Source organism: Hermetia illucens, chromosome 1 (assembly GCF_905115235.1).
Source record: "Hermetia illucens chromosome 1, iHerIll2.2.curated.20191125, whole genome shotgun sequence".
Lineage (NCBI taxonomy): Eukaryota > Metazoa > Arthropoda > Insecta > Diptera > Stratiomyidae > Hermetia > Hermetia illucens.
The window spans coordinates 88,914,166-88,926,461 of record NC_051849.1 but is presented as its reverse complement, the minus strand read 5'-3'; the positions used below and the strand labels follow the sequence as shown (position 1 = coordinate 88,926,461).

Sequence of the window (12,296 nt, the reverse complement as noted above, 5' to 3'; positions counted from 1 at the left end):
TAGCATTACTTTTAATTTTTAGTGGTCAAAAAGCCTCTGAACAGAAATAAAGTGTTCTAACCGGGAACACTTTATTTCGCGCGATAATATCTTGAACTCACTTATAGAATTAATTAGTGAAATTGTAAAAAAGAAAAAAAAGTAGAATATTGTGTTGTAGAAATAAAAGGTTTGTAGAAGTGGAAACGCGAGTGTTTTTTTTAACTAAACCCAAGTCAATCTACGTAAGTATAATTCCTAACCTTTTAGCCTTTTCTGTTCCAGTAGTTTTTGATTACCCCATCGTTCCGAAGTTAAGTTTCGGCAGCCCGGAATGAGAGCAACCATGGTCCTCTAATTAAAAATCCAGGAGCTAGTGCACGAGCTTGGCCAACGCCCAAGCAGGGTAGCCCATTGGAAGAGGCCGTTTAGGATATCGCCGAAACAGAGCCTCTGAATATGAACCGTTTGCTAACCGATTCGGTGTGTGCGGCGTGATTTCTAATCTTGGAAGCGATTTTGGTATGTTGCGAATGTCCTAGCAGTCGTAATATTCGGCTGAAATGATTAATCAAATGCAATACATTAATATGATATTTAATTACAAGATCTGCCTAGATCTTTTTTAAGGATTTGTTTGTCTGTCCGTCCGTCTGTCTTTTTTTTCATTTTCGGCACCATATTTTCTGGTACCAGCACCTCTCCTAGAGTCTCCTCTAGACTCCTCCTTTCTTCCACAAATCTCGGGCAGTGGAAGAATACATGCTCTGAGTCCTCTGGGACTCCATCGCAATTTGGACAGTCGGGTGAGGTGTCCAGTTTAAACTTGTGCAGGTATTGTCGATATCCTCTATGCCCCGTGAGAAACTGGGTGAGATTATAATTAATCTCACCGTGTCGTCTCTCCAACCACTCATTGATGGCAGGAATGAGCCTGTGAGTCCACCGACCCTTTCCCGAGCGTTCCCACCGCTCTTGCCATCTATTTATGGATCTCTTCCTCTCAGCGTTCTTCGTCTGTATATATTCGCCATCTCATCTGCCAAGATGTCAATTGGCATCATTCTAGAGATGACGAATGCTGCATCATCTAAAACAGTCCTGAAGGCAGAGCATACCCTCAAGGCTGTCCTGTATACTGCACTCAGTTTGTAAGTGTTGTTCTACAATGCCTCCCTCCAAACTGGGGTCGCACCGAGCATGATTGGGGCTACCACCCTGGCTATAAGCAAGCTAGAGGTATGCCATGGGCCTCCCACGTTTGGCATCATCCTCGCCAGGGCCATACTAGCAGTGGACGATCTATCGCAAGCATACTGCACGTGTTGCTTATAGCTGAGCTTCCTGTCTATGATTCCCGATTCTTATACAGGCGTAATTTCTCTTCCGGCGCTTGGTGATGAGGCCCGCTTCTGTTTTTTCCTCCGCCAGTGTCAGACCAGAGCTCTCTAACCAACTTTTAACAGCACCGATTGCCTCGCTTGAGTATCAGCATCTTCGAGATGCTTTGCGACAACAACCAGTGCCTTGTCGTCACCGTAACCCACCACTGTGGCTTCCTCCGGATTTGTCCGTATGTCTGTCTGTCCGTCACCCATATTTTTCTGGGGGTCTGTGTGTAAAATTTTTTTCATCAAATATCTAATAAAAGGTCTCGGTCTCGGTATCTGTTCCCCCCCCCCCCCCCCCTCCCCTTAAATTCATTCAAGCACCACGAAATTTGCAGTGATATAGCATGATCGTACCAAGTTTGGTGAAAATCTGACTATTACTAACAAAGTTATAATACGTCAAAGTTGTTGCTTCTTTGAAATTTGAAGACTATGAATGCCAATATCACCCAAAACTAGATACTCTCACATAATATATGCATATATTACGTGCTACGTACTAAGAAGTACACAAAACCTTTCGTACCTGAAGCGTCTAGCTTCCGATTTCACGACTTGTTTTTCTTTTTCTTCGCTCATATCGCATTCTTAAAATACATCTTATTTTGAATGTACGTACATTCGATTAGTACTTTCCGAAACCGATCTTAGTTGTAACATTGGAGTGCGGGAAGATCCGTTCTAAGAAAATACCCAACCCGAATACCTGAAAAAAATATGGTGATCCATGCACACGGTATCCTTCTCAAAATACTCTCCATACCGATATCTGTTCAAATAAAGTTAATAGTAGTTTATTTTAGAAATTGACTGTGAACTCCTTTAGGTTTATCCTAGAATCAGGCAGTATTTAAAGCTATAATATAGAGCCCGATACTACCAAGTTTGGTGAAAATCGCACTATTTCTAACAGAGCTATAATAAATCAAGATTGTTTGTGTTTTTTGTGCAAATTTACTACATTCTAAGACTTTGCATGCCAGTATCGTACTAATGTGAGTAGTTTGACAAACTAAATTCATAAACATTGCGAGATGGGTACAAATGGAACAAATGCCCATTCAAAAATGCTTATATAATCTATACACAAACCCCTTGCATAACTGAAGCGTTTAACTTCCGATTTCCTGATTTGTTATTATAGTATTGGTTTATGATGTTTCGGATGCACTCTGACTTATATCGAATATGTTGGGTTGTAATTCTTGTTTGGACAAGTGTTTAGGGTGGTGGATCCCACATTGGAATGTGGCGTCATAACTATATTTGAATTAAGATGTGACAATTGCTACGTATGGGATACTTAGCATCGCATCCCCTATGGTTTAATGAAATCATGGCATGGCATGCCATTAACATAGTATGCTGGTCCCAGAGAGTAAGAAAGAGATAAATAGAGTATAGTTGGAGCTATTCCACTATGCTAAATCCTACCTGATCTCTGGTGACAGGTCCTGCGACAGGCCGACCAAGCAAATGCATCCATTGTCGTTAGAAACAAGATGATCGGATCAAGTAATAAGCCTCGAAAAAATGCTGGGGCGTCCACCTCAGTCAACGAGGCAGGACGCGCCCCGGGCCTGTCGAGAAATGGGCAAGGGTTCTTGACGTATGGACATAAGCAAGTTAGTCCGAACAAAACAAATACATGTTTGCACGCTAAATATTGACACTCTAACTGGAAAAACCAAGAAACTCGCAAGAGTCCTTCGGAAAAGGCGCGTTGATATCTGCGCCCTGCAAGAAACCCGATGGTCTGGTGCCAAAAGCAGCGACATTGAATACGTACGCTATAAACTTCTTTATTTTGGTAGCCCACACTCAATACGATGTTGGCATTGCTATCTCACAGGGTTTCCGTGATACCATTAAAGAGGTCGAACCCTTTGATGAAGCTCATCATTATATGAGCTGATCACAATATTCACTTCTTCACCACAGACAGGTCGACCTGATGCCTTCTGGCAACTTCACGATGAAAAGACTTGTCACGTGTCTGCTAACGACTATATCATCATTGCCGGCCACCTTAATGGTCATGTGGATGAAAAAAAAGACGGTAACAGGTGCTTTGGGGGAAAGGGGTTTGGAGCGCGTAATGAGAGTGGCGAGCATATAATCGATTTTGCGGACACCCATGACTCTGTACTTATGGTTCATCAAACGATTGTCGCAATCGCAAATCGGCTATATTCTCATAAGATGCCGACATTTTACCACCGTGACTGATTGCAAAGCTACTCCCAATGAGACCCCCACACCTCAACATCGGCCATTGATTACCGTCCTGCGAATTAAGCCACCGATAAAACAACGTGAGGAACGCACTGGCCCGCCGCGCATTAAATGGTGGCGATTTCGGAAGCTCGGTGCTTCAGGTATGAACGTATGTACGTAGCCCGTTATGTATATGCATTTAGCATGTCACACTACTCACCTTATCGTTATATTGATATTTAGTTAACGGAATATTGACTGTTATATATATATCCCATAAGGATTTTCGAAGGCATTCTTGACAACCGCAATCACGAGATCGTTCAAATAACCATGAACCAGGCCGGTTTTGTCAAGAACTATTGATGCAATAGATTCCGCGCGGTTACTCATGAAGAAAGCCGTGAGAAGCATCGGTCTCTCTGCATTCCATACCATCGAGAGAAAGCATTTGACCGTGTGCCCCAAAACTCATCTGCTATTAGTGAAAAAAATACCAAAAAACAAAAGTCTAAATTGTTCTTTAAATGCCAAAAAAAACTGTATTACCCATATACCCGTATTTCGAGAAACAGTTGTCTTCTTCCGCAGTGAGCTTTAGTCCGAACTACTTGTGGCCCAGCTTGTCCTTTAAATACACAAATCTATACCTTAATTACAAGTTAATTTAATTAGTTAACTATTAATACAAAAAGCCAACTGTCTAGGCTTCCTAGATCATCCGCTCTATGCAGATGATGTTTTCCTAACGCCTCATAATAAAGCTGATCTTGATCAAACTGTCCAAAAGTGGAACGATCACCTCATCCAGCACGGTTTGAGATTGAATTTGAACAAATCAGAATATTTCACGACCAACCCAACGAAATGGCGAGAATGGTTTAAGTACCTCAGAGTAATACTATTAGCCGACAGTGAACTGCATTATAAAATTGGTTCACGTATCAGCGCGACTTGGATGAAGTGGCCTTCCACAGCTGGTGTTCTTTGTGATCTACACAACAAAAAAACTTCTCAAACCCTAAATTGAACACAATGTCGCCCTCTATGGTTATAAGTACTAGCCGACTGTTCAAGGCAATGAATCGCGTCTCGCGGCAATGGAGGCAAAGATATTGTATTGGACTAGTGGCGAAACACGTCATGATCCCATCCAAAATGAGGACATCCGCAAAAATACTGAAAAAATTTGGTTTGAAAATCGAAGTCGATGGGGAACGACCAAAAGGCCGACGATTAAGACGATGGAGATTATCGAAGGTTTGGTAATTGTGATTGCTATAATATAAACAGCAAATTGAAAAAAATAGTTATAATATGTACCTAGGAATGTAGTTTGCTAAGTGAGAGTAAATTGCAAGATATGAGCAGGGTGATCATGAAGGCTGTGAATTCAATTGGAAAGAATGCCCGAATTAGGTGAACCACAGAAAAAATAGTATGAAATTTTAGGTGTTCCAGAAGCACAAATTAATATACGACCCTTCTATTCGACTTCCGGAATACAGTATTAATCTGAATACAGTAGTCAAACATGTTTATCCATAAAGCAGATTAATAGAGACATATAGTCGTAGCGATAGGAAGAGTTTTTCACGTCTCGTCTCCGATTATAAATACTAAAATATAATTGAAGTTTTCATTAATTCCAGGAGCTCTTCATTGAAATCGAAGCGTTCTGTGTGGAGTTCAGCCGAGTTAAAGAAGCCGCCGCACTTTATCGTCTAGTGAAACAGGTGGAGATTGGTGAAGGGGCTGTAGGAACGCAAAAACCTAAAGAGTAAATTGAAAACGCATATAAATGAAGAATAATGAAATGTTTTTAACAGAAATTGTAAAAATTAGGAGTAAATTTGTACATCTTGAAATTATTTATTTGAAAATTAAATGATAGCATTGCTGTATTATCAATTTTGCTGACTTAAAATTCTTTAATGTCTTTGAACAATATTAGCAGGTAATTGGATAGTTTGAAGATACAAATCTGAACGTAACAGTGCGCATTCTTTCTTTAAAATCAAAAGCAAAATTTTTTAAAGGGACGTTTCACAATCAGCTTTTTTTTGATTTTTTTTATTTATTAATTCGATAGAATATAGTCTCAAGAGCCATTCCTCAAAGTTTCAAGTCGAAACCCAAAATAAGTTTCTTTTTAAGGTAAGTCAGAAAATTTTATGAATTGTATTTGTGACACCACGTTTTTCCGGATATTTTTTTAGATTGATTGGCCATTTATTTGTCAAATTGCTTGATTTTGTTGTTTTGTTTTATTCGCTAGACTTATCTTTAAAAAGCCGCATTTAAATTAAAAAAAAATGGTCGCAAACATTTTCTGAAACTTAGAACGTGTTTATATCAAAAACACGTTTTTCAAAACTTTTCTTCATTTTTCTCAGGAATTATTGTGTCGATTTTAATAGTTTTTATAAAAGTGATCGGAAGACTCGTCATTATGGCTCGAACTCGAATTTCCGAGATTTGTTGATATTAAGTGAATTTTTTAGAAATTGCCAAATTTCTATTTTCATACCGATCCTACTAGTTCTGGTTCGGTCCATAAATACATGTATTCTCAACAAAACGGCATTTACACTTTCTTATTCGGGTTCACGGTTTGATGAAAAAAGTAGGAGAAGTTGGATCAAGCCTCAAACAAGTGGGGAAACCGGAAGCTGCACGCTTCAGGTACGAAAGGTTTTGTGTATTTCTTAGTACGTAGCACCTTATATTATGTGACAGTATCCATTTTCGGGTGATATGGACATTCATAGTCTTGAATTTTCAAAGAAGCAACAACTTTGACGTATTATAACTTTGTTAGTAATAGTGCGATTTCCACCAAACTTGGTGAGATCATTTCGTGGTGCTAGGATAAATCTAACAGGGGTTTCCAGCATTAACATTATTTGAACAGACATTGGTATGGAAGGTATTTCGGACCCCCCGCACTGCCCACTTTTCCAACAAATGTCAAAACTTAGACCGGCTTTGATATTGGATAATTTGATACCCCACATGACTATCTTTGATGAAAAAAAAATTTGCAACCCCTTTTGCATGTATGGGGACCCCCCCCCCCCCTCTTAAATTCAACGTAAAAGGATGTAACTCACTGTATGCATGCGCGTTCACAGTTCCCACTTTTATACCAAATTTGGTGTCAATCGTTGTAACCGCCTCCGAGAAAAATGCGTGTGGCGGACAGACAGACAGTAAACCGATTTTAATGTGTAAACACAAAACCTTAAAAAAAGTGTAATTTCAACATCAAATAGAACCCTATGTATAAGAACATCAGCAGCAACTGGATACATTTCTCATTTTGACTTCATTCATTTCTTAGAAATCGCAATTTTAAAAATACTATTAATTGCACTCTGAGTGCGAAAATTGCCCTTAATTCAGCAATTTCAAACAATGCAATCAAATTTAAGACAATTTTCGAACTTTATATTCTTTTGCTATTTGTAAATATGTGTGTATACATATTTACACTTACGAGAAATCGCTGACAGTTCGGACCCTAGATCTATGTCAGTGTATAAAACTTGAAAGTTTTTCTGTGGAAAGTTCCCATAGGTATAGGATCAATTGCGTACTATAGAATGTGAATCGTAGTGGGTTTGGCAGGTAACAGGTAACAAGGTGGGTAAAATTCATACTTAACATTGTCATAGATAAAAGGTATTTTTTTTATATTTTCTTCAGGATAATGTCAGAAATCAAGTTTTACATTACCAGACAGTTATCATAGAAGGGTTACCCCTCGCTAGACCCCCATACACCCCCCCCCCCCCAAAATTCAATAAAATGTAGATTTGTCTACGTCATAGTATATTAAAAAGGTATATTTACTAACTGTTTCCTCTGCAGCCAGACACTTTGGGCAGTGCCAACACCTGCCAGACTAGGTACTTGTGAGACCTGGTACACATTTTAATCTTACACCACTAAAATTATAATAACTCAAAAACTACGATAGTTGGAGCATTGAAATAAATGTTGAATCGTAACTATAGTTATTAAAGCTTTCAATCTCTGATTTTTTCAGTCAAAACCGACTGATATGAAATTTGGGGTGGGGGTAGAGAGTGGTATAAGAAACAAAAGTTATATAGCGGCGATCTGCGCCTCCCCCGGGGAGTGTTGGACATTTTTTTTCGAAATAACCAAAGAAATCGGATGGTCAATTCTAAGCAAAAAATGTTTAATGAAAAGTTTCCGTACAAGTAGTAGTTTCCGAGTTATTCATGTTATTCATGTAGTTTCCGAGTTATTCATGTTGTGGCTAAAAATCCAAAATATTCTTTCATACTTGTTTGAAACTATAAAAAATACATACATATTACAGACGTAGATATTATGCTCACCCTAAACAAACAACTATTGCCTATTACAGAATATGCATGTATATAATTTGATCGTACACATATTTCCGATTTACTTCGTTCATAAAAATATACATATGTACATCTAAAGAACGTATATTGAATACCACTTGTTTAATGTACAAATATATCTAACTGAATTGGGCACGACCCCGAAGCTTTATTTACATATACATATAAATACATACATATGACTGGCTGGAGTAGTTGATATTGATATTAAATGATTAAAAACTACTACGAAATGTTTCCCTGCGACCTCCCATTCACATGAACTCACTTTATTGTCGTATTGACGAATTGATATGGTATGATGACGGCATACATATTTTAGAATGCACGAAACTCACACAAAATGTAAAATGTTCACCTTCTATAACTTTGTTAATAATAGTTGGATTTCCTTCAAACTTCTCAAAGTTATGCCTTATGTTATCCTTTATGTACCACACAACGTAAGGAGGGTTTCCGGCTAAATTTCTAAAATATGCGAATATACTATTATTAACTTTATTTGCGCAAATATCGGAACGGGATGTATTTTGAGGCCTAGATTTCGTTCAGATACACCGCTATGATTTTTCGGTTGGATAGGTTCTGAGAACGAGACCTGTTACACTTTTCAAGGGTCATATTTTGAACCCTCACTCCCCTACATTCCACCCGATATCAAATAAGAGACCAGTACTAACTTACCCCTTTCATTTGATACCTCAAAAGGCTACATTCTGTGAAAACCATTGACCATTAATCGATTTCTGTGGTTATTTCGAAAAAAAATGTTCCACCCCGAAGGGGAGTGCCGGAAGGCGCACATCTTCGCTATATAACTTTTCTTTCTTATACCACCCTCTACCCTCTGGAGTGGATCGTGAAGCATATTATCAAAAGTGGTCGTAAACTTGGGCCGGAATTATGGAAAACCAACGTATATTTTCCCAAATCGGTTGACAGGTGAAGGTGTAATTTTATTTTCTGATATGTCCCAGTCGATTTAGTACAAAGTATAAGACATTTCAAAGAAATAGTTCATAAGGACATCTTAGATTCTTAGAAAGAATTTGTTCTAGAATAAGTGCAGAGATATCAAGCAGAATATTATCAAAAGTAATGCGTAATCTTGGTAAAAAAATCCTACTTTTTAGGCAAAGGAGGGTGGTTGCTTCGAACATTTACATAAAAAAATTAAATGGATCCACTCTGAATACAGTTTTCTTTCAATTTTAATCAATCAGAATATCGATTATGTCTGTGTATCCATTGAAAATAATTTTCTTTTCTCATTAGAGACTGCTGGCTTGCATGGACTGTACTTGTTCAATTTTTTTAAGTATAAAATTAGGTATTTTAGGAAAGATGTCATTGTCCATCGAACTTCTCCACGTCCTCCGGACCTATAACAAGAATAAATAATATCGGTGACAAAATGCAACCCTAGTGAACTTCGCTTTTGACGACAAATTCTTCTGAAATTTTACCTCAAGAAACACCTGCCACTTTGTGCCATTATATATCGTTTTAAAAATAACTATTCCTTTCTGCAGAATGCACTCCTGCATAAAACGCAGAGAAGACTTTCTCGAAATCGATAAATAGCAGGTGAAGTGGAGACATAAATTTCGTGGACTGTTCCACTGTGTTCAATTCAAAAGGATGCAGAGCGGAAACCAGTGTGCTCTTTGTTAATCAAGCCTTCCAAATAATCATCGATATATTCCACGATTATTTTAGTTATTATCTTCGCGACGGCAGGAAGCACGCAATACTCTTCCAATTGTTACACTCAAAAGGTGTGCCCTTTTTAGGAATCTTGACAGTCATTTCCTATTTCCACTCACTGGAAATAAACTCACATTCCCAGGATTAGGTAAAAACAACTCTACAAAATCTACAGGCACAGCGATGAATAGATTTGCGGGGAGACCGTCAAGTCCAACGTTGCTCCATTTGAATTCAATGATGACCAACATGATTTCACTTCTATTTGTAGTGGCAGCCCATGTATGTTACAATGACTAGTCACTTCATCCACGAGAAACATAGCTTCACCAGATCTGATACAGTTAAGAATGCTCCTTCCATCTCTTAAGCTACTTATCATCATGGATGAGAAGTCGACCACTAACGTCTCTTACAGGACCACCGAGAAGAATGCAATGCGACCACGTTCCTTCATGAAGCAGTATATGGCTTTAAAATATGCTAGGCATCCAAATATGCTGTCTGCCATCTGCTTCCCTGAACAGTACAATAATACATTTCCTTTTGCCATGGCATAAAGTACGATGTGTCCGGATACCTGAGTGGTTAGAACACAAGGCTGTCGCGGTTCAAATCTCACTGGCGATAGTGGAATGTGTATCGTGATTTGTCGTCGGATACCAGTCGACTCAGCTGTGAATGAGTACCTGAGTCAAATCAGGGTAAAAATCTCGGGCGAGCGTAATGCTGACCACATTGCCTCCTACAGTGTTCTGTAGTGTACCGTTACGGTCTTGAATGAAGTGCTCTAACACACTTCAAGGCCCTGATCCAATATGGATTTTTGTGCCAACGATTATTATTATTATTGTAAAGTACGGTGAACTTTCCCGGGATTTGGCACGCTTTCGGAATTCGGGCTCGCCACCACTCGAAGGCATGAGTTGAACCTTCAATCCCGTCCATTCATCAATTTGTTTCCATGATTCCGCAGTCAGCCAGGGTCGTGTGAAACCTCTTCAGAAAGTGGCCGATAATATGAGTAGTGCTCAAGAAAAGAGTATTTTTAATGGCGCCCTAGTGCCCATCAATATTTTCAGACAGGCTAATTGAGGTATCTGCATTCAATTAATAAAATAACTCTCGCACTGCTGAACGACAACGAGATCATATAAGCGGGCGGCGTTAAAGGAGGGGAGGGGGCTCCATCCCTTTGAGAAGTGGGGATCGTAATTCACAATTGAAGGTAAGCCACAATTAGATGAAGGCCACACCCGGCATTCAGATCATCCATCAATTGCAATGTCACTTTTACGAAGAGCCGCTTCTGGACTACATTCAATTCCTCATAGAAAGCATTCTTTTTGTCTATATTGAAATTTGAAATATTTCCAATTATTTAAATGTTTCTCATTCTGAACCGAAATGTCGCAGTCGGTATCCTGTCCAAAACAGACTCCCAAGAAATAAGGGACGCTTTACGATTGTGGTAACTATCAATTTCACTTCCATTATGTCTTCCGGAGTACAATAGCACGGATCCGCAAGAGAGAACGGAATGCTTTCCAAAGTTGGATCATCCAACTTGTCTTAATTGCAGAATGTTGGAGAAAGCCGTTGTCATCATCATCATCAACGGCGCAACAACCGGTATCCGGTCTAGGCCTGCCTTAATAAGGAACTACAGACATCCCGGTTTTCCGCCGAGGTCCACCAATTCTACATCCATAAAGACTTTCTGGCGTCCTGACCTAGCCATCGCTCCATCTTAGGCAAGGTCTGCCTCGTCTTCTTTTTCTACCATAGATATTGCCCTTATAGACTTTCCAGGCTGGATCATCCTCATCCATACGTATTAAGTGACCCGCCCAACGTAACCTATTGAGCCGAATTTTATCCACAACCGGACGGTCATGATATCGCTCATAGATTTCGTGGTTATGTAGGCTACGGAATCGTCCATCCGCATGTAGGGAACCAAAAATCCTTCGGAGGATTCTTCTCTCGAACGCGACCAAGAGTTCGCGATTCTTCTTGCTAAGAACCCAAGCCTCCGAGGAATATATGAGAACCGGCAAGATCATTGTCTTGTACAGTAAGAGCTTTGATCTTATGGTGAGACGTTTCGAGCGGAACAGTTTTTGTAAGCTGAAATAGGCTCTGTTGGCTGACAACCGTGTGCGGATTTCATCATCGTAACTGTTATCAGTTGTGATTTTCGACCCTAGATAGGAGAAATTATTAACGGTCTCAAAGTTGTATTCTCCTACCCTTGTTCTTCCCGTTTGACCAGTGCGGTTCGATGTTGTTGATTGGTTGGTTTTCGATGCTGATGTTGCCACCATATACATGCTTTGTCTTGCCTTCATTGATGTGCAGCCCAAGATCTCGCGCTGCCTGCTCGATCTGGATGAAGGCAATTTGTGCGTCTCGGGTGGTTCTTCCCATGATGTCGATATCGTCAGCATAGGCCAGTAGTTGGGTGGACTTAAAGAGGATCGTACCTCTTACAGTTACCTCAGCATCACGGATCACTTTCTCGAAGGCCAGGTTAAAGAGGACGCATGATAGAGCATCCCCTTGTCGTAGACCGTTGTTGATGTTGAATGGTCTTGAGAGT

At 39.6% G+C, this 12,296-nt stretch overlaps 1 protein-coding gene across 1 annotated transcript in view; it reads left to right on the top strand.

Annotated features, from left to right (window-relative positions):
* Window positions 1–5,516, top strand: part of LOC119656601 (CCR4-NOT transcription complex subunit 11) — a 117,077-nt gene extending 111,561 nt beyond the window's left edge. The window contains exon 7 of the mRNA XM_038063033.1: window positions 5,240–5,516. Within this exon, the coding sequence (XP_037918961.1) occupies window positions 5,240–5,371 (132 nt within the window). The 3' untranslated portion in view covers window positions 5,372–5,516. The remainder of the gene's footprint in view (window positions 1–5,239) is intronic.
* Window positions 5,517–12,296: the final 6,780 nt, after the last annotated feature.